The sequence below is a fragment of the Antrostomus carolinensis genome, unplaced genomic scaffold (genome assembly GCF_000700745.2).
Source record: "Antrostomus carolinensis isolate BGI_N321 unplaced genomic scaffold, ASM70074v2 scaffold1850, whole genome shotgun sequence".
Lineage (NCBI taxonomy): Eukaryota > Metazoa > Chordata > Aves > Caprimulgiformes > Caprimulgidae > Antrostomus > Antrostomus carolinensis.
Genome location: NW_010286263.1, coordinates 1 through 23,775, shown reverse-complemented (window position 1 = coordinate 23,775; position 23,775 = coordinate 1). Strand labels below are relative to the sequence as shown.

General features: G+C 38.0%; 1 protein-coding gene across 1 annotated transcript in view; it reads right to left on the bottom strand.

The window, feature by feature from the left end:
- The window catches only part of MYO9B (myosin IXB), a 34,994-nt gene extending 21,056 nt beyond the window's left edge, over positions 1-13,938 (bottom strand). Inside the window, 9 exon segments of the mRNA XM_010177773.1 lie at positions 943-1,077; positions 1,338-1,454; positions 1,700-1,789; positions 2,270-2,399; positions 2,622-2,722; positions 2,871-2,970; positions 3,097-3,159; positions 4,548-4,642; positions 13,102-13,938. Coding sequence (XP_010176075.1) covers positions 943-1,077; positions 1,338-1,454; positions 1,700-1,789; positions 2,270-2,399; positions 2,622-2,722; positions 2,871-2,970; positions 3,097-3,159; positions 4,548-4,642; positions 13,102-13,938 — 1,668 coding nt within the window.
- Between the last annotated feature and the right edge of the window lie 9,837 nt (positions 13,939-23,775).

Genomic DNA, 23,775 nt, shown 5'->3' with positions numbered 1-23,775 from the left:
TGTAACTATTTACTCTAGTTAGCCTGGCTAGTCACTTCTGTCATAAGTTACAAACCAGGGACCTCAACATTATGTTTACAGATGAAGTTTGTACTTTTAGTAATTTTCTTCTCTTTAAAATCCTTGTTTAAAGTTATCTACGTGTTGTTGCGAAAATACCACATACAACAGAATAATTTCTTTCTTTCAGCAGTGACCTGAGAATAACATTTTAGCACAAACCAGAAAAAAAAAATAAAAATCCAAGTCCAGAGCAAAAAAAAAACCCCAAACCTCAATCTAGAAACAGGATCTGTTAGCTCTTGCAGCACTCAAATCACTCTAAGATGATACTATCTGCAAACAAGTAAATCAACATATGCCAGTAATAGTAGGATTTCAGAACTACTGCCAATATCAATATAGAGTTGTATCCCCTACATGCAGTCAGGTGGAAGAAGCAAAGACTGGTTATTAAATATTTACAAACTGACAAAAATAAGAGAAACTGTTTCCCAACCATAAGAAAAAACACAAACCCAAAACCCAGAAAGAAACACTTCTCCTACCATTAAAAAAAAGCCCAACAAAAAAGCCCCCCAAAAACCACCTCACCTACACACTTTCAATCTCCCAAGTTTATGGTTTCATTTGGCTTCTGTCTGGGGTTGCCTGAATGTCTTTTTTGTTTCTTATAATCAAGCAGAAGCTTAATGCTAGCCCTCTGAAGAAAGACCCCACTATCATTAGTATATGGGGGGCAATAAATACAGTAAATCTGCAACCAAACACCACCATAACAAGCCATAGTAAACCAAGAAATTAAAAAAAATTAACACATTTGGAAATATATTCAAGGAATTATAAAAATTACATCATGGAGTTTTGCAGAATAGTGGCTAAGTTTGCATAATATATGAGCACTTGAAAAAAGCTTTTGTTTCAGTGACTCTAATTTCTTACCTGTTCCAATTTGAAAATATGTTGATTGAAATAATACTGCAGCTGCTCATTTGCATAATTTATACAAAACTGTTCAAAACTGTTGGTTTCAAAGTCTTCAAATCCAAAAATATCAAGTACACCAATGGATAAACACTAAAAGAAGATGTGGAAATGTAGTTAATACAGTGACTTAACTCACAACAGTTAACCACTACAAAAAGTGCTACTAGATTTTGAATATTTAACACTGGTGTCTATTGTGAAAACAGAAATTATTAATTATTACCAAGAAATTTATCATGGACATCCGAATCAAAATTTATCCCAGATATCTGAACATGTCATCTACAGCATTCTCTGATAGCTCTAAATACACAACTGTCTACAAAGACTTGTTTTTGTGAGAAACTTACTGTAACAGATTCCTCCATGTCCTTCTTATTAAGGAGCGCATGATTAATTCGCAGAACAATCCAATCAAACAGAGCACTGTATAAGGACTTTGCCATTGAATCACGAGCTGTTATTGCCTGCAGATGAAACAATGTTCAGAACTTTGTGTAAAAAAAAAAAAGGCATTTTTGTTCCAGACCAGTGTCACACAAAGGCTACAATCCTTGCAGAGACAAACAAAACTAAAATTTTCCGTTAGTGCTAATTTCTGCTGTTCCAGACATCCCTCACCAAATGTGAAAGTGTACCATATCAGGTTTTTTGTAGTCAAAAAAGCATGTTTAATTATTTAAAATAATTCTACTAGTGTTTTTTTACTCACCTCATTGAGACTATATGGCAAAATAAGTTTATCATTAGCAGTCACAGTTTTTCTTTTTGTTAGCACTTCTACTAGAATTTCTCGTTTAACCTTCAAAACAAGCAAGAACAAGAGTTACTGTCACCCTCAAACTCCCTGATGAATAATCTGATGGCAACAGTGGACATTACAACTTCCTCAGAGAAGCCCAAACTCTTTGACAACAGCTACATTTATCATTTCATCAATAGCTTTACAAGTTCTTCAACTTATTTAAATTATTCTCAGCTTAGATTCATTCATACATTTCCCTGTGGTGGCAAAGAACACTTCTCCACTATATTAATCCCTGCTTGGCTATGATTACTGAGTAAACAAATTCTACTTCTGTGCTATGGGCTGTATTTCATCCCTAACCCCATAATTTCACCAATTTTCTCCATTTCCCCTCCCACAAGATAAATGTTGTGGAGGTATCATAAACCAGATCTAGATATAGCAAACTGGGCAACAAGATATTCAAGTAAAATGCTGAGGTAAAGCATGACAAAAAGATCTATCAAACATTAGAACTAAATGGAAATACTCTACTTTCAAAAGCTGTGAAAGAATGTCCAACACTTCAGGAGGTCCCACTTCCAACCCTTCATCACGGCCTGTAGCTTTCTTCTTGTACGTAACATTGCCCAAATAAAGAATAGCTGAAAGTATTGAAAAAATCCTAAGGAAGAAAAATTGAATTTTATAAGAATTTTTCTCAGGAGGTCATTATAACAGGTTAGCAGACTTAATTCTACTTCATGAATTTGTCCGTAAGCCCTCAAATACTCAGCTCTCCTCGTTTCCTACTGGACTAACTGTGATCCCAACACATACACGGTTTATTGCAATTCATGAACATTAACTAGCTGTCAGTAACAAAAGCTTAAAGGATTCTACTTACTGTTTTTTTGTTGCTGAAAGGAAGCCAACCATCTCCATGGCTTGTTTTAATCTTTCAAAGTCATGTCGGAGATCTTCCCCATCTTCAATTTTCAAGTTATGCTGAGAAGAGAGATCCATAATCAAAGGCAAAGAACCAAGCCCAAACGCCACAAGAAAACAAGTATCATCTGTTCTGCTTTCTTTCATCTTTAACATAACAGACAGACAACACTTATCAATGCATTGGTAAATCTCTGCCACAGATTACCTGATTGAGGTAGAAATAATCTTCAGGTTGCTTGAGGTGAAATTCTTTACGCTCTTCTTCACTGACTCCAAGTAGCAAATAATAAAAGACATGGTAGTTCCTACAAAGTCAATACATTTCTCTTTCATGAAAAAATAATTATTTCTCTTTTATTCTATACACTTTAGATGCTCTTAAACTCTTGCATTGATCATGATTGTGTTAGTAAACCATATTAATCTCTTACCTTTCATCTTTTTCTTGAGATACCAGACGAGATTTTTCAAGCAGGTATTTTTCAACAACAGCCCTAATGAGTCATAAAAAACAAAAAAAAAGCATGAGGGCAAAAGAAAAGACCTCACAAAACATCAGACAGCAACTGCCAAGAGAGTTCAAATAGTGAAATCTGCACTAAAATATACAAGAGAATAGTTTAGTTATCTTAAATCTAGAACAAAAATTTCAGTATGCAGTATATTGTAATTGGAACAAAGAAAAACACAAAACACCCATCTCCAGTGCTTGCTTTTAGCAGACACAACTGGAAAAAAGGCAGACGAAGCTAGAAGGTGCTGATGAAAAACTGCAAGCAGAAAGGAGATACGCAGCGTGCTAACAGTCTGTTATCTGCTCTGAGATTAAGTTATCTGACACAGAAGGCAAAGGCTACAAGACCCCAAAAATATATTGGATAACTGTCTGATACTTAATCTAACAAATTCGCTAGGTTTTTATGACAGGATATATGTCAGCCTAAAACACAAGCCAGCCAGACAGAAAATTCCTTACAGTTTGACAATGTAATCTCCTAAATAATAATCTAAACTCCTTGACGTGCCATATAACGAACGAGGCCAAAGTTTGAACAGCTTTTTCTCATGCTGAAGACAAAACAAATGTATTCAAATTGTACCAATCTCCTGAGCTAGCGTGACTTCATCTGAAAAGATGCTAATTTCGTTCAGAATAACACTCAAAGCAAATGTGGTACAGAGTATTATTGCTGTTTTGTGAACTGCAAACACAAAGACCCAAAGGAAAGACACCCAGTGATAGCTAGTGACACTTCAGAGTGCAGCAAGCTTCAGCTTCAGGCAGAATCCCATTACCAATATTCTACGTTATGGTAGAATTCTCAGACTCAGCTGTGACTACCACATGCTAAAAAAGTTAATGTAGGAATAGAATATTTCACTTTTATCCTTCAGATAGAAGCACATAATTTCAAATAAGTGAAATAATTTTATAGTTCACAGAATCACAGAATGTTAGGGATTAGAAGGGACCTTGAAAGATCACCTAGTATAGTTGTCTTATCTTTGTAACTGATGTTTAAGATGTTGCTTTAAAATGGCTTCCTCAAATCCACTTCTCTCCAGCCCCTCTTAAAGATTCAAATCTTCTGGTTTTAATTGCAAAATGGAGAGGACATGGGATGTTATGAAAAAAGCCTTCATTTAGCATGAAGGTAAAGATGCAGTAGCAAATTCTTAACCGGATATGGTTGTACAGCACGGTAAGAATATTCTGCATCATCTGATTATTCCACAGAGCTCAGTTAGAGTCTTGAAAACTCCACAGTGGCAAGCTATTCCCACACAAGAAGAGGCTCAATAAAGCAGCACACAGCAGAGTCTTCACCAGCTCCTACAAGCACAAAGATCAACCCCAGAAGAACCTTCATACTGTACTTACCCTCGGACAATACCATTCTCTAAATAGTTGACTTGAATAAACTTTCCGAAACGACTCGAGTTATTGTTATGTGCTGTTTTTGCATTTCCAAATGCCTGTAATAAAGCAAAGTGAGTTAATTTTCAATTAAACAAAATATGCCAACACATAGCTTTTTCAAATTCTTCCGTTCATTGTTCAGCCTCCTGTTAGCTTGTGGTGTGAACCTGAAATAGGATGGAAATGGCAGCACACAGGTATCAAAAAGGCAGCTTAGGAAGCCTCCTTTGTTCCTCCCAGATGTATATACGTTTATTATTTACCCCATGCAATAATATTTGAGGGACTGAGGGAGGGAAATATTTCATTTAGGTATTTCTAAGAGTACAGGAAAGGTAATCATGGCTAGAGAGCGCAAATTAACATCAATCACTAACAACTATGACCTTAGAGAAGATACTCAGTAGGAAGAAGGCAGCACAAATACCATGAAATTGCCTCTCCCATAGAAAAGCCACAAATGTCTTATTCCCTAATGGATTGCTCCCACTCAAAAATTTTACAATAAACAATTTTTCTTTAAGTGAGAACAGAATGTTAAGATCTCATCGAGTTGTGTATTCAAAAACCAGGAAAAAGACAAACAGAAAAACTTTGGTTTACAGAACCACGTCATACTCACTGGTCAGCTAATTCCACTACACAACACTGAAAAATGTAGTTTCGTTAAGAGGTGTTAGGAAAGGGGGGAAAATCCAGACATGGCACAAATTCTAATGGTGCATCTTTAATATCTCTGCCTGGATCATGAGCCCTCTGAGAGTTGCTAGTACACACACTGAACATAAAATATCCTCTGCATGAGCCACACTTAAGAATTATAAAGATAACTTATTACATAGAATCATAGAATGGTTTGGGTTGGAAGGGACCTTAAAGCTCATCCAGTTCCAACCCCCCTGCCATCAGCAGGGACACCTTCCACTAGACCAGGTTGCTCAAAGCCTCATCCAGCCTGGCCGAGAACACTTCCAGGGAGGAGCAGCCACAGCTTCTCTGGGCAACCTGTTCCAGTGTCTGACCACCCTCACAGTGAAGAACTTCTTCCTAATATCTAATCTAAACCTCCCCTCTTTCAGTTTAAACCCATTTCCCCTTGTTTTGTCATTAACTGCCCTTATGAAAAGTCCTTCCCCAGCTTTCTTGTAGCCCCTTCAGGTACTGGGAGGCCACTATAAGATCTCCCTGGAGCCTTCTCTTCTCCAGGCTGAACAGCCCCAACTCTCTCAGCCTGTCCTCATAGGAGAGGTGCTCCAGCCCTCGGATCATCCTGGTGGCCTCCTCTGGACTAGTTCTAACTGGTCCATGTCTTTCTTACGTTGGGGGCTCCAGAACTGGATGCAGTATTCCAGGTGGGGCCATTAGAATTGGTTATTGGGAACGTCCTTAACTTTGTAAACTCTTATCTATGTGTTTTTAGGTTAAGAGAAGCTTGTCATCATTCTAACACGCAGGAGGCAACCCAGTATATAGAGAAGAAACCCTGTGGGAGATGCAATTGTTTGGAAAAATACACTGCTCGGTGTAGACTATCACCAGCAATTCCTGCCACAGATATTTCCTCTTCAAGCTCCGAGCAATTAAGGTCTCCATTAGGAAATCCTCCTCCCCTAATATAGAACATTCATGGAATGATTTCACAAAAATGCCACCCTCTTCCTCCACACACACACACACATCCGGAGAATGATGGACATCTGAACCCTGCACACAACACCAGAACGAAGCTCTTTATACATAAAGCTGCCCAGTTATGGTGTATCTCCCAGGGGAGTGCTGTTTTCATGAGGGTCACATTGTTTGTACATGGAGAACCTTATCTTTTGGTTTTGTTTTGTTTCAAGCTGCCTTAAGGGTTGCAGCTGCACTGCAATACAACACCTGGAACACTATTTACAAAATAGGTTCTCGAAGTTCTCTCACAAGCAGATTTCTACTGCCAGCTGCCTAGTGCTCAGAGAATCACAGAAACTTCTTATAAACTGGGAGAACATCCATAATTCTTCAGACAACCATGATTAGTTTATTCTTTTGAGTCAGAAAAGGAGCTCTTCCTGTGAAAACCCACAGGGTAATTCTGCTGTAACTTCAGGAAAATCAACAGGTTTCTAAAGAGAAGAGGAGTTGTGCAGAGCAGTGCTGACAGACAACTGAGGTCAAGTTCAGCCTTCTAATTTCTAAAGACCATGCTACATGTCTTATGATGTAAACAGTATCCCCACTCAGATTGTTCAAAGCAAGCATTGACCAGAGTCATAAATAATCTTTTTGTAGCTACTATCCAACAAGTTATCACCCAGATTTATTTTTAGAGCCCATTTTGCACATACATGCATATCAATGTGTGCATAAAATCCAGGGCAAGTCCTTACAGTTACCAAACACCATCAAACCAAAAGTGGAAGTCCAGCAAATTGTCAGCTTTATAAATCAAAAAAACCTATTCCTCTCCCACCGAGAGCGGCTCAGCTGTGGCTCTGAAGAAAACCATCCAACTTCCCACGTAGTGTATTAAGAAATCTGTTGTAGAGAACTTTGCCAGGCTGCAGAATAGTGGACTTGCAAACTGATTCTGGAAAAAACTCCTTTTTAGAAAGTTTTATAACTTAAGCCACCAGTTAACTATCACTTTACTAGTTACATTCAAGAAACCAAAACATAGTATAGCTTTATTTGCCACATTATTTTTTATTAATAAATATTTTTGGCATTATAGAGTTAAGAAATCCCATATCCTGGGCTTCCTGAAGAACTTTTCTTAGTGATTACTCATGTAAGCAATGAATACAGTTTAAAACTAAAGGCTCTTATGATCTCATGTGTCTGGTATTTAGTCAAAGCATACAGCAAATTCTTAGAAGCTGATTTAATATTATCAGTTTTTAGGAAAGTCTTCATGTACTGAATGGTTTTCTCATAAGAGCCTTTAACATCTACAACTTTTTAAAGAACATTCCAAGTCATTTAACATTTTGTGTGGGGAATTTTTTTGGTAACATTTAACTTTAAACTCTAATCACTGCTACCATATTCTTCAATATACTTTGATGAGTTAACTACATAAGAAGTGACATTCCTGCCTAAAATCAGAAAGGTGCAAAAATCTGAAGTGTTAAATATCTTGGTATTTAGCAGTTAGATATCTTTAACCTACTGCAGCTTTATCCTACAAAAAAAAGGATTACAGATAAGAATTAAGCCCCCTTATTACCTAGACACTGCTTTGCATGAAGAGCATCTCTCACAGGATAATTCTAGCCAGGTCCTCTATACATAGCTCAAATTTAACTGAAATACCTCCCTGGTTTCCCTTTACAGAGAGCCACCTACACCTTCAGAAAATAAATTCAGAAGATGCAAGGGGACAACAGACAATTTTAGCTAAAGAGAAACAATCATTTATATAACCAAACCCATTTACTGTTTTCCCTTGAGTCCATGAGGAGACAGATGAAAAAGTAAAACTAAACCTTGCCAATGGAGAATACCAGCTACATTAAAAAAAGAAAAAAAGAAAAAAGAGTGAGTCACAAATAGGATACCTTTCAGGAATCAGAGCTGGGATAGCCTATTCTGGGAGTCAGGAAGTCATCCAACCCATCCTCTTACCTTGGAATGCAAAAGGCATAAACTGGAGTCTGCTACTTAAAAACTCCTACAACAGTGACAGCTTTAAGAGTATTAGGAAAAAAGCCAAAATCTCCTTTTATCTGCTTTAAAAAGAAAACCCCAAGCCACACACATGCTCCTATCATCTCCCTCAGGAACACAACTGAAAGTCTCATTTAATTCTTTCATAAGAATTGCCAAAATCTGAAAAAGCTATCAGAGTTTCTATGTAAACCCCTCTAATCCAGAGCAGAACCACCACTGCACAGACCAGTCTTTTAATGTACCAAATAACACTGAAAACTCCAATTACACATCCCGGAAGAGGAAATGACTACTTCAGAGTTAAACTCAGTTTAACTGTGGTCTTCACAAAAATATCTACTTGTTAACAGAGAAGTTGCAGAGTTCAGGGTAATTTTGCAACTCTGCATGCTGGATGATGTCCGGGGGAAGCCTGAGCAATCCATATAACATTGTATAAAGGACAAGGTGATTTCCCCCCCCCAAGAGATGTGTGCAGCAGGGAAAAGTATCTAACATCACATTTCTACCAAAAAAAAAAACCCTAGTAACATCCAACCAAAGGGAAAAAGGAAGTGCCATTCCTCCTCTGATTATGATTCTTAAAACAAACACATGCAGATGATAGCCTCAAAACAACCACTTTCCCTTAAATAGAGCAGACTACACCCACTAAATATATATGCAGACTTTTAGGGCAAATACAAATGAAAACCAGAGCTGAAGCACCGCTCAGCTTAAGTCCAGCTTATACCAAAACCACAAGCACAATGGGACTGTAATAAAGAAACCAGAGCTGACAGCAAACTGCTTTACTCTTTTCCATATGATGGTAAAGCATAAAAGTTTACTTTCTACAATAAAATTTAACAAGTTTTTTAATATGTCAAGGTCTAGAAAATCTCATTCCCCCACCCACCTGACTGTGCTGTCAATATTAATTAACGCAGAACTATCTTCTTTAGAAGACCACTTAATGAATGCTTCCTGTTGGACCTGCCATTTTATTTGGACCTTAATTGTTTTCAAAGAATGGTTCAGCACCTTTAAGAATTCTTCAAGAACACCTTCAAAAGGAAGTAAGCAATGCTTTTCAAAATAATACAAGAAAAAATTATGACAACTCTAGTATCTCCATCTGTCCCACTGCTCCTCAGCTTCCATTTCAGAGGGAAATGAACTTTCAGCACACGAAAGAAAATAACTTCTGTAATAAGCCCCAGATACTAAGGATTACAATTTAAGAGCAGTCAGCAAGCCAAAGGAGCTTTGCTGCCAGAAGAGGAAGCTCCAATTCCCTCTTACTATGTCCCTCACCAGATACTCCCATCCCCTTGCTTGATTTTCTGCCACTTTACTAAATTAATTGGCTTGAAGAATCTGATAAGTTAACTTTAGGTCTCCAAAATAAGTTCAGAGTCTTAGCTCGCACACTGTACATTTATATTTGAAACATGCATTTTAGAACATTTTTCCCTGATGAAAGGAAAATACAAATTTCTTGGAAACTTCTTAAGTGCATATGGAAAGGTTTAATTGTCTTGTTCAAGACTATAAAATAAAGAAAGGTTTGATTCACTATTCCCAATCTGAACCAAGTAATAGTTCCACAATGTAAGTTCCTTCTTAGGACTTCAACTGTAAGTAAACTGAACTTAACAGTCGATACAAGAAGGCAAAACTCCAAGTCAGGGAACTATATTTTAGTCACTAAATTTAGAAGAGGATGAAAAAGTCAGGAGTATCTTAAAACAGAGCCTATCTTTATCTTCCTACCAGTTCTAAAGAAACTGCTCTTCACTAAAGACAATTTATGTTAGCCTGGAGAAATAATTAAAAAAAAAAATTAAAATCTTGAGAGCAGTTCCTGTAACAGCCAAGGCAATTGTATGTCTCATGAGCCGTTAAAAACGAGCACAGAACACAGCTTCAGACTGTGCTGAAGCATCACTGTCCCATGGAAGCAGCCAGCCTTTCAGACCTTTTTCTCTAGAAAAGCTGCACGCAGTACCAAACACAATCAGAAGCAGTGCAAGTCACCTCTGCTTACTCCATCCCCAACAAGGGATCTTACAAACAACTCAAACTCTGGTGCTGAGATTGAGCAAGAAACATTTGAGGATCAGAGACTAACCCATGACCGGTTTTCCTTTCACTAGGGCATGTGACAGCAATTGAGCTTGTACCATGTTTAATTTTTAACTACACTGTCTCAGTACCATGTATTTCATTTCTCAGATGTTTGAGAAGGTAGTAACAAGCAATATTTAAGGTCTAATCGCCTTTCATGGTACATCTGTAACTCCATTCTTCAAAGTCTAGAAATTATGAACAAGGAGCTATAATATTAACAATAGTTTATCTTCGAGTTACTTGCACATTTGAACAGAGATTAATTACCCAACACAGAAACAGGATTCAGTAAATGTTTCCAGGTTCACTAAGTATGTGATGATAAAATTATGAATCCATCTCCATAACACACTAACAGTGCTCACCTTTCTGTGTTAGAAATTTTTGCTCTAACTCCTTGAACTATAAACAGACACATTTTACTTCAGTGTCAGGAAAATAAGAGGTCACTAAAAAGGGGAAGTTCTGAGCCAAAATGCAACCAACTTTACATCATAAAAGTCAGGGAAACAGACTTAAGTCAAGAGTACATTTTCATCTTTGATGAGGACTCAAAATAAAACTTCAAAATTAAACAGAACATTCTCAAATAGGCACACTACAAAACTGCTCATGCAAAAAAATCCCCTGAAACATCCATTTCAGAAAAATTCCCTTTTACCACTTCAGTTCCCTTAAGTAAAAACCCAAATGAGTCACCACAGTTGGATTTAGAAGTGACCAACTCTAACAGAAGAGTTTGTCATCAGTTTAACTTCCAACAAGCAAAGTAAGCTCTCCATGCATTCCTCTCCCAGACCAAGATGCGACTTGTTGGGTTTTTTTAAATGACATTTGGTGACTAGAACTGCACAAGCACATCCATACTGGGAAACGTGGAAGCTTCACTGTCCACTGAATCCGCTCTGCAGTATCCAAAGTAGGATAGTTTCATTTTACTTCTCTATGTTCTAAACCTACCATAGCATCACTTTCTGATGTGCACTGAAGTTAACGTGAACAGAGAGGTCTCTTTCCACTGTTTTAAACAGAGTTGTGCCAAAATCACAGGTACCCCAGTGATTTATTTCAGCCTGGACGAATCTCAGCCTCTGCAAGTTTCAAAAAGGTTTCTTTCTCCAGAAGTGAAAAAATCAATGAATAATACTTTTAATACAAAAATGCATATTCAATTTTAGACATTTTAGGATTCAAATGTTCCTACTTTTTTTTATTTAGTTGTCATAAACCCCTTTATCTTTTACAATATTTGAGAGGATAAGTTTACACTGAATCAGCTTGCGACTGACAAACACCCTCAAAGAAGTAGAGTGAGAAGCTTCTCTGAGAAGTTCAGAAAAGAGCCTCACATTTTAGATAATATGTACTTCAACGGTCTCGTCAGAATTCACTGGGCAAGTCTGCAAGCTACACTTTCAACTGGTCATCATATTTCTAGCTAGCAAGACTATTTTCTCAAGAAATCCATGACTAAAGGCTCAGTAGAAGTCCGAAGAAGTTGCAGTACTTATGACAACCAGTCTTACAGCAGAAAAATCACAAATGCCTCTTCATGAACATTTCTGGACATTTACCTGTGACTCCAAAGTTATTAATTTTAATTTTTAATCTAGGGATATGTGCATTTCTCATTCAATGGATGAACCACAACACAAGGTTTTACATCTCCACCTGGTCTGACACAGCTGTATCACATCCGGTAGACGAGGATCTGAAACAGTTAATTTTATCAAAGGCAGAAAGATCAGCTGATCAAACAGTGCTTTCCACAGTGACCCCTTCCTGTTTTCTGTTTAGAACTGCAAACTTGAACTCCAGCAACCAACAAACCTCAAGCAATTTTACTTCTTCTTTCAAGCAGCAGAAAGCAAGGCAAAAAAGAACTTGCATATATTCCTCATTCTTTACAGAAAAGCTTTCAAATCACATTTAAGAACGTAACACATTTTAAAGTTAAACTTCATTGCTTTTGCACATTTTATCTAAAAGCTTAAAAAAGTGTTGTTACATTTGAGAATATTTAAACTTGAATGCAGCCATTTTAATTTTTAACTTCCTGTCTGTTGAAGATTTTATTGTATTCATCCAAGTTTTCAGATTTTCTCCTTTCAGATGAGACAGTAAAGGGGAGAGGTTGAAGCCTAAAAGATCAGTTTAAGTTTGTCCTGCTGTTACTTAATGCACGACCAGCTGTACCCTCTCCTTCTCACGTGCTTAGTTTTGCTTTCTGTTGGAAATGCTGTAGTAAATTAAAGCCAAAACCAACTCACACTTTCTCCCCAACTAACAATGTTGCTCTCTTCAAAACAAACAACTGTAGAAAGGAAATAACTCCCTGAAAAAGTGAGTTCATAGAAATGCTGCAGGACACGCTTACACACAAAGGCATGATTACACTAAGCAGTTAATGCTTCAGTGGAACAATCTGTATATGAAAACATTTACTTATTATTTGATTCAAATGCCATCAAAACTTTAAGATGGAAAACACAGGTAACCTCTGTCCCAGAATATTAGTGTTTAGTGGTGGAAAGTTAAGTTAAACATAAATTAAAAGTAACGGGAAGTCAACTGAATGGTAGGATGAATTAAGGAAAATCAATTAGAAGCAGTCAAACACCACAGCCAAACACCAGTGATATTTAAAGCCTAAATCAAGTAGGTGACTCTCAAAAGTAGTATTCAAGAGCAGTTATTTGAAGTTTTCAAGAGACAATTTTCAAATAAGACAATTTTAGGATAAATTTACCTCTAGAACTGGTCCAGCTCCTAGAATAGTTCTCTCCACACCACTTGCGTACCCTTTCTGGCTCAGTGCCGTGAGGCAGTGAATTAAGAAGTTTGTGCTTTGAGTTTTTCCAGACCCACTTTCACCTGATATAACTATGCACTGATTAACGTGTTTTTTAAGCATTGTGTGATAAGCCACATCAGCAATGGCAAAAATATGAGGCTCCAACTTCCCGAGTTGATGATTCTCATACATCTTGACATATTTAGGATTATAAATGGGCAGGAACTTGAAGGGGTTAATTGCAATCAGAATACTTCCTGCGTAAGTATAAATTTTGTGCTTTAGAAAGCGGCATTTGAGATTCTCCAAGAGCGTTGTCTCTGTTAAGTTGGGGAGATTGCACAAGTCATCAAAGTCCTCCTGATGCCATGGAAGAAAACCCCTTTCAACCAATCGCCGAGCATCTGTCTCCTTGGAAAGCAATTGCATCTGGACATATTTGATGGTCCCGTCAGTGTTCCTTTCTTGCAAGAGAAAATAGTACCCATCCTTTTGCGGATGCTCATCCTGAGCGCGACGAGGCCAAAGTAAAACCCTATGAACAGGAGAATCATTTATATCAAGTACCCATTCTTCACCACCTGATTCTTTCACCTCCACGAGCACATAATGTTTCGAGACATCCAAGTTTAAGATATTTATCACATCCTTGATGACATCTGAAGACGTGCTGTCCTTGGTTGCTTTCACTTTGCAGCAGGGAGCACTTTCTGTTGAGAGTTGGGGGTAAATATGAAGATTATAGGCTGCCTTTGGCTGGCAAACTGCACTGTCAGCATCTTTTAAACTCATTCTGTCCCCAGATGGGCTTTAGTCTTCCACTCCTGCTTAATATGCAGTGCCCATTGTCTGGAAAAAAAAGAAAAAAAAAAGAAAAAAAGAAAAAAAGGAGGCAGGTGTTAAAAAAACATGTACAAGAGGTGTTAGGGTATTATCTTCTAGAGTAAGAGAATAAAGTTATTAAATAGTCAAATTGTTAAAGTACAAATGCACTGTTTATGCACATCAGTGATACTATTTCGAACAGTCTGCTTAGTCCATCCCATGCAGTGAAGAGCTGCCACAGTATCCATCCTCTTTTCACTTTTCCTTCTATTCCTGTGCCATCCCTTCCTCCCTGTCAGGCAGCACGAGCGTTCATACAGCCACAAAGCAAACTGAACAGGGATAAATGGCCAAATTCAAACTTCCTTGTTTCCCCAGGTTAGTTTTAACTCAGATCATTTCCTTGACCTGCTTCACTGTATGGCTACACAAACATTTATTCATCCTCCCACACAAACCCTCCCTTAAAGCTGCATAAGCAACCTGAGGTAGGAACAGGGTTCGATCACCCAAATCAGTCGTGACACTTCAGAGCAGCCACGAACTATGGCAGAAGGAGCAGCACACAGCTGTGAGGAGAAAGATGGTTGTGACACCGAGATCCACACTTTTTTTTTTTTTTCATTTCCCCCAACTAACTTCTTTTCAGGAAAGGTACAAGACAGGTACAGGATTTACCCCGCTCAGCTTTAAGGAAACAGTGCCTATAGCTGCCAGCTCCCTCTAACCCTGCACACCGTAGTGATTTCTTGAAGATGTATAACTTACCCAGACAAGAGATTGCTAATTTTACTTGAGTGAACCACATCCTTGCCACAGAAAGGTCTGAATGTGCTTTTTGATCTTCCATTTTAGGCAAGAAAATAAAATCAGTCTTATTGCAACTACTTTTCAGTTCAGCTAACAAGAACCCAAATAACCCATTTCATTCCCAGGCCTTTGTACCCATCACATCAACACTTTCACATTGATTACTGATTTCATTTCCTGACTGGGTTTCAGGAACCTTGTGCATGAGTCTCCAGAAATCATTCATTCTGATTGCTTTTTCCTCTTTTCATCCCTGATGCAGGCCAGCAATCTAACATCAACCTCATGGAAATAAACCTCCTCCACACTGCCAAGTTAAAAGTCTCCAGACTTAGTAACATTCTGTGCCTTTGCCAGTGATTTTTCTCTCGGCTCCAATTCGGTGCACCCAGATCAGCAGGATTAGGTTTGCTTATATTGCTTTAGTTCAACAGTTTATTAGCTTATCAATAGGTAGTAAAAGGAGAAGGATAATGAAATACCCACTTTAAGAGCCTGTAAAACTTCATACCCAGAATATCAGTTCAATTTTTGTTTCAAGAACAAAGTGTTCTAATTATACTTACATGCTGAATATATATTAAAAAAAAAAAAAAGAAGAGGCAGAGAAATACCAATGAAGTTGCTTTTTGCCACTAAACAACTGCACAGGAACTTGCATAAGACCACAGAGAGCAATCATTTCAAATTAAAATCAGTAGAGTTGGAAGCATTTAGCTGCCACTTCCACTGCAAGTAATGAATCACTTCACAGAAACATATGACATAGTTTTGCCTCATGAACAGCCTCAGAGTAAAGACCTTGTGCTTTAAGGGAACTCGGAATAATAAGCTTACAGAAGACACTGTTACGCAAACTGGATCATTTTTAGTGGCTACTCATCAAAAGCAAGGTTGAACAAACCACAGACAGCAAGACAAACCACAGCACATCTCTGGTCAAGCTCTACGATCCCTCCGAGAATGGTTTTTTTTTTTAATCCTCATTAAATTTCATTCTTCATTCATTAAGGAGAGCTTATTGCAGGAACTTGGTCACACAGAACGATGGGCCAGTGAGCTCCAAGTCCCCTCTCCATTTCCTGTAATTATCACTGACCAGTGGCTATTAAGTCTGAAGCACCTTTGAAGTAATCATGCAAGTGTAAAGTAGTATTCATCTATATGAGCACAAACACCTCAACATAGAGTAGAATCTACACGCTGCTGCTCCTGGGGCAGATGAGCCGGGAGCACAGGCAGAAAAAAAGAACAACAGTGACCATTTTCCTCTCAAGTTAGCGAGCCAGTTCAAGGGAGACAGTCTTGTGCAGACTTCCTTTTTTCTTCCTAGCAATGAGTTTCAGACACACAGTCTGGTCTGATAGAGGAAGTCCCCTCAGTAAGTTTTTTTGCCAAAACAGCACCCCAAGAAACGTGGCACCAACTTTTTGGCCACATAGAAGAGCTGAACCTAGGTATTTTACTCTGATTTTAGTAATATACATTTCCTAACTTCATCTCATGTCAGCTACCAAGATCTATCTGGTAGGTTGCTCAAGTCTCCCATATCACACTTTCCAAAGATGAAACCGGAACACAGATGGCCTCTTCTCTACTGGTGAAAAACACAGGCCAGTTACACCAGGCAGCACTGCGATAGCTGGTGGTGTCTGCTCAGGTGTGTATGCCTGAAAAACTAGGAAGAGAAAGACCTTTAATCCTAAAGAACTGTGGTGGGTTGACCCTGACTGACCCTGACCCCAGGTGCCCACCAAAGGTGCTCTATCACCACCCCTCCTCAACTGAACAGGGGAGAGAATATAACGAAAGGGTCATGGGTTGAGACAAGGACAGGGAGAGATTATTCACCAATTACTGTCATGGGCAAAACAGACTCGACCTGGGGAAAATGAATTTAGTGTATTACAAATCAAATCAGAGTAGGATAATGAGAAATAAAAACCAAAGATAGATTTCTGACAAAGCAACACGCAGACCATGATGTACTTCTGCTATATACAGATTTCTAAAGTACGCAGTCGTCGTACAACTTGATGGAAGCTCAAGCAGACATCCAGCGCTCTACAGGAATGATTTGGAAGATAATCTACAGTAGAAAACTTGCTGAAACATGATTTCAATGCAGAGTCACCCTAGCAGTAGACAGAAGGACACTCAGCATAACACTACCCCATTTTAAACAGACATGAAATCCAGATCCTACTTGCTTGCTTTCCACAGAGCTGAGCTTTAAGACTGCTCCTGCACTCAACAACTTCAGAGATATGCTAGTTTGCATCATTTAATACTGATTACGAGGCTTTAAGAAGAAAAAAAAATAAAATTCTAGAAGTCACTTAAGGAAGAGTAGCACCCAATTACTGTTAGGTCCTTTTAAACAATTCTGCTTGTTACTTACAGTTTATTACCTGAAAATGCACTACATGAGTCCCAGAAGAAACAACATGATACTTAAATCCTTCTGTCCAAGAATATGAATATCTAGTCATTGCAACCACAGGTTTGAGAAAACCTGCTCATCTCCAACTACTTGTGATTTTCTTAGAGAGGATATCAAATCACTTTGATGATAGTAGTGCTTGAAAAGAGACACTTTCGTATACCTCTGACTTCATACTAAATAATATTTCAAGCAAGGAATTAGAACATAAAAGCAAAAGAGAATACACTGAACAGAACACAAGTGAGATACCAAATGAGTCCCTGTATTCAGCTAAGGACAGAGTATCATCACTGGAGGGTTAGATTCTAGTGAAGTTGTATCCCTGGCATCAAAGTAAACATTTTCATGATGGTTCTAAAAGAAAAGACAAAGAACGTATCATAGAGAGATTGAGAAGGCAGTAAGTAATCCAAAAGCTAGATCAGTTATATAGGTCAGTAATATAGGAGCAAGAAAACAAATGCTAAACAAATTTCAGCTCAGTTTATAGATATATAACTTCAAATTTATCCAAGAAACAATCCACACCAGAGGGATGGAATGGAAGCTATCCTAAAATAGGCTTGATAACCATAGTGGGTAATCATTTAAACATGGTATTTTAATATCAACACCACAAGCATGACCATGAATGCAATTCACAGATAAACATCAAATGAATATTAAGTTAGGCAGCCATACTGCCCTTGTTCTCAGAAGGTACATGACCAATACTGCACCTAGAATATATCCAAAATTCAATTAAGAAGCTGAGATAAAAACAGCAACAACAACAAAATCTGTTAGAAAATAACCTCTTACAGCAAAACACTCTAGAAGCTTTGTCTATGAGAAACACACGGAGTAAACTCATATCAGTTTAAGTCCTTGCACGGAGAACTAGAGCTTGGTAACAATCACCCGTCTGGAGGACAAAGCTACGACACAAACCAGCGGCTGGAATTCAAAGCCAGACTAAACTCAGGCTAACACAAGAGAGAAATGGCACCAGAAGGCTTTCCTACCTGCAAAAACTTAACTAACAATGAGGCCTAATTGCTAAAAGTTCTTTGTAGAAAATCAGGCAGTCCCCAGCTACAGATGTGCCTCTTAATTAGAAAAGTTAATTAGGTACCACCCTCTCATTTACATCAAGAGTGATCTGAACAGATGATCACAATGATTCCTTCTAGTCTTCTGATCTCTAATTATTTAGAATTTTTTTTTTAAGCAATTGAAATATTTATTCAATGTAATTTGGCTCATCAAGGAAGCACAACCCTGAATCCAGGTGCAGAGAATACTGGAAGAAAAAGGAGAAATACAAGAGTAGAAGGTAATAATGAAACCATATTGGTCAGCATGCAAAGCAGAAAACTCAGGAAAACAGCAGCCAAACCACCACTGCTGAGTTCTTCCTGCAGATGGAAATTTTGTAAAGTTACCTCCATTTCTTTCAATACCCTTTCTTATAAGAAACTCTGTTCTAATGCCTGGGAAAAAAAAAAAACCCCAAAGCTGTGTGTTAGAGAATTTAATAAGAGGGAAGCAGAAGCTGGCACTAGGTGCACATCAACTAATTTTAGACTTCTTCCTGTTTTCCTTAAAATGTTTTACTTTTCACAAGCCTTGTGTAGCACAAGTATACATCTTCACAGGGCTTAAAATCTATGAAGTACAATCACCAGCATCTACAAAACACAGCAAAGCATTATTTTTCACCATCCTCCTGTTTTACAGATGCAAACACAGAGTTAGGCAAGCTGGGCAAGATAAAAAAAGTCAAAGAAGTTCAACATGCAAAGCTTTTGATTCCAACCTTTTATTCAAAACATGAGACTAATAATTCTATGGGCATGAGGAGGGCAACAGCTGCGTGGGATTAGTGTGTTAAAGGATATACTGATATATGATTTGCACCCTTGTGACAGTGGTTTCATTGTGCCAGGATAACATGCACAATTTAATGGTACTTATTTCAAGTGAGATTGAAGAGAAATACAACTGAGATCGTGCTAGACAAATTTAAATAGAAGGTACCAGTTACAGGCCAAATTTACTCACCTGTCGTAGAAGGATAATTCCAAAAGGTCTAGAAAAATGGATGCAAGTCTAAGCAACCTAAAAATATCTTTTTCAGGATTTTGTTACTTTTCCCTACCCCACCTTTGCATGTTCTCAAAACAATGTATTTATTAACAGCACTAATATTAACAAGCTTATAAGGCCACAGTCTAATGTTTATTTACATACTACCTACCAATTAGTACTTTTTTATTTGCTTATAAAACATAAAAATCCCCTGAGCTTACCAAACAATAATCTAAATGAACATGGAGCTGTATGATTTAGTCCATCACTGCAGGATTGATTACACTTGCTACTTAAATCACCGAGCAGGGCAACATTTCAGGTAACTACTGCAGAAGAAGTGTAATAGGCTAGAGAATTTATCATCAATCTGTAATTTTACTTTTTGCTAAGACATTGTTAATAGAAAAACAAAAATTCCAATTCTATATGGTAATTTTGATGGTATTTTCTAAGTGTTTCCAAGTCTCCGTTAAGCCAATTAATTTTTAATACTCATTAAAGCCAACATCGTCCACTTAATAATGTAGTAAAATTCTAGAAGAGAACTTTGCCCCAATCAGCGCAGGGTATCTGTTTAGTTTAAATAAGGCCATAATTTGAAGCCACATATTTAGTCAATGAATCATAGCAAAGCTAAAAAGGGAAAGCTACCATTACAGCAAAATTGTTGAGGATGAACTTTAGAATATTCCAGCTCTTCACATTTTCATGTGCATTTCCAGCGCTGCATTCCTCAAACGGAAAGATTCACGCTTCTCGCGTTGCTCATCAAGTAATTTCCAACACAAAAGTAGAAATACATGACAAGTACTTGACCTGTAATATTCTTGAACATCAGAATTGCCAATGATCATCCCCAAAAGAGACCCCTCTGTCTGATCAAGCAGGAAACATTTAGCAATTTCAAAAATATTCAGCTGTTACTTATCCTTGATTTCCAAAGCAAGGAATTTCCACCAAGATAAAAGGCTACAGAGACATCCTAAAATCTCCACAATTAACTGTGTGTTACAGGTGAGCTAAAAGCCTCAACACTTGCCTTACCTCAGGTCATAAGGACATATAGTTGCCCTTAGTTGAGCATAATTCATCTTATTTTTTTGCAGTATTCCAGACATTTGTAGATTCTCTGAAAATTGCTTAGCATTCTAGTAACACTTCAATATTTTTCTTGGTCATCAAAAATTCTGCTGGACTAAACAACTTTAGATCTTTTTATTTTCTTTAACTAAAAATTCTTTCTACTTTTCTACTCCAACTTTTCTGTCAAACCTAAAACACTTATAGAGCTGAATAATTTAGGAATAATAAATGCAGCTGTGCATTTAACATGCATCTCTAACACCTTTCCTACTCCAAAAGGAGTAGTTCTGAACAGAGCATGGGATTCACAACAGGTTTATTACTACTCTTTGTAATCAGCCCTGCCAGAGAAGTTACTGCCACAGATGGCCTAACAAAGGAGAAGCTGGGCTGCAATGCAAGTAATGCAACATAAAACAGGAAAAAGTCAAAAAAATTACCTTCATTACAGGCAGTTCCTTCCCAGTTACCTTCTCTCTACTCCCTACAGCCCTCCAGACCCTGATTCCAATCTATGCCCTCAAACCACCCAAGATGCAGACCTCTTACTTCCTCTTAATGACTCAGATACACAATTTAACCTCAAGACAAGGATACCTTATCAGGCTTCCAGCGACATTAAAGGTCTATAACATGTTATTACCCTACAAAAAGCGTGATGTCAGAGTTACAGATGTACGTTTTGAGTATGATTCAGAGGAAATGAAAATGTGGCTCTGTTTAGAAAACAAGGAATGAAGGCAAAAAAACTGAGAGTGTTAGTGGCAAAGAGCACAAACCAAAAGAACCTTGGAGATTATTCTACCACCTTTAGTATTTTTCTTCATTTTATCCTTAATAACATTACAGCTGTGAACAAAGGAAGTAAAAATCTCACTGGTCTAATGCTGCATTTACACTGATAAGAGATTTTCTTTAGGTTTAATTTTTGTGTGAATTAGGGAAAAAAAAAAAAGAGGGGGAGTTCATCAGCAGAACATACACATCAAATACCTCTACCTTTAAAAGCAATTTTATTGTTAAACATTGTTTGTCTTTAAAGGAGGAGCAAATTTTTTTTAGGATCTGCATTGAGTTTCATTTGGTAATCAGATACAAACAACATAAAAGCAACTCTACAAGCCACACTTAAGTCACTTGATACATCAAGAAAACATGATATACCAGAGACAAAACCTCTGAATTTTTGTTTTCTGAAATAAAGGCACTCCTAGTTCTCTCAGAAAGCAGATCATCTGTTAAAACAACCATCTGTTGAAAAAAATAAATCCTTATCAGCACCTCAGACTTTACTTCTCCTTGACATTAGAATAAGTAGGCCTTGTTTCTTAGAAAAGTGATTAATAAACATCTTCAGCCTTCACATTCACAAAAAACCTACTGAACCACAAACTTTTTGTTGAATCATAATTTTTCCCTCTTTTCCTTGACTGTTGAGATAGCCAATACTGTTGCATCTTTTAGGAATTTTTCCTTTTTAAATGCCTAAGAGATGTGAATTCAGGGTATTTGGCCATCTAGCTAAGGAAAGGCCTTATTTAGCCTAAATAATACTGAACTACGTGCACATGAGTCAAACAGTTATTCACACACAGGATTATTCAAGAGGTCTAACGTTTGAATCATTGTTTGTCAGAAAGCTCAGTCTGTACAAAGCATTACTTTCTAGGAGAATCTCATTTAGATTTTTCTTCAGCTGCATTTACTATTCCTAAATTATTCAGCTCTTTAAGTTTTTAAGGTTTAACAGAAAAACACAAACCTATGAGTCTTCCCACTCTGATCAGACATCTACCCATTTGCACAGACATCTGCCCTGTCACTGCACAAACTACAACAATTCAACTACTGAAAAAGCTTTTTGTTGAGACAAATGTTCAAACCTGGTGACAATAAACACCCAAAACCCAAACAGTTCTACAAAAAACTCTTCTATGCGTTACTGCAGTAACTCCTGAGTCTTCTGCTAATAAGTAAACACTAATGATTAAGGAAATGGCCTTGGATGCATCATCCTGAAAAGGAGAGACAACAGTCACTGGACTTTAAATATATTAGATTCTAATTGTTAGTTCAAACACAAAAATAATCAAGATTAACTATTTTCTAAAAATTGCTCCAATGAATCTTGAAGTTAATAAGAATATAGTTCCCCATATTCCTTCCTCTACATTAAACAAGTTTATTCCAGACAAGATTCTGAGTTAAAGACACCAAAGGCTTACTAAAACTTGATGGGTGTGACATGAATACACTAAACCGGAATGCAGGGTTACCTCACACTGTTACTTTAGGGCAAGTACTTCAGTCATGTATTCCAGCTAACAGACCTGAAATCAGAGAGCTTCTAATTACCCACGACAAACTCTTATTTGCAAACAGCTAGGTAGACAAACCGATACCAATCCACCTCTAGGAGTAACGTGGGAGGATGCTGATGACATCTTTGAAAGGCTAATTGCATTTGCCAGAAGCCTGAGATCATCTCCAGCCCTTTGCTACGCTGCCACCCATTTCCAGAAGGTGAAATCAAAGAATACTGAACTCATCTTCATCCAAAGTATTTCTCACTTTTCACAAACACGACTTGCAAACAAAGCTGGGTAAGAATTTTGCCAAAATACTTACAGAATAATATAGAAAACAAGGCTGAAAGTAATCTTGCATCAGGATCACACGTACCTGTATCATCACAGGAGTCAGGAACTGGGATAGTACTTTGTTACTTTGAGTCTACAAACACGTAACAAAAAGATGTTTCCAGCTTGCTAAAGTTTTACTTTCCAGAGATTGCAAAACTAAACTTACCAAAAGGACAAAACACTACCAAGATACAAACCAGAGGCATGTATCACTTGGGCAATGACGGTCACTGTGATAAAGCACGACCTCAGCACAGCAGCAGCAGCACTGATGTTGTCACGACAAAAATAAAACAAAGAAACAAAGGAACCCAGAAGAGTTTTAACGATTTTTTTTTTCCTTTTTTTAAAGATTCTGAGATATTTGTACCCAAGTTTACAGGCTGTTCATACCCAGAGTTAGAGACATGATGTGAAAAAGCAGAACGCTGCGTGGATGTGAGAGCAGGAGATGGAAGGGAACGTCGTGCCCTGAGCAACAGCAGCTCTTCCCCTGTCCATCGCCCGAGAGCCGGGAGGCGAGGCATGTCCCTTCCCTCAGGGCACATCAGATGGCAAACGAGTCACCAGCGACACATCTGCCATCCCCTCCGTTACAGCCCGGCTCACCGCACCGCTCCGGGCACCGCACCGGGCACCGCACCGGGCACCGCACCGCCCCGACGAACGGCTCCCGGCCCCCAAGCTCCTGAGGGAAGCGGCGGAGCCCCACAGCTCCCACCCGCCAGACCCTCACCCGCCCCAGACAGA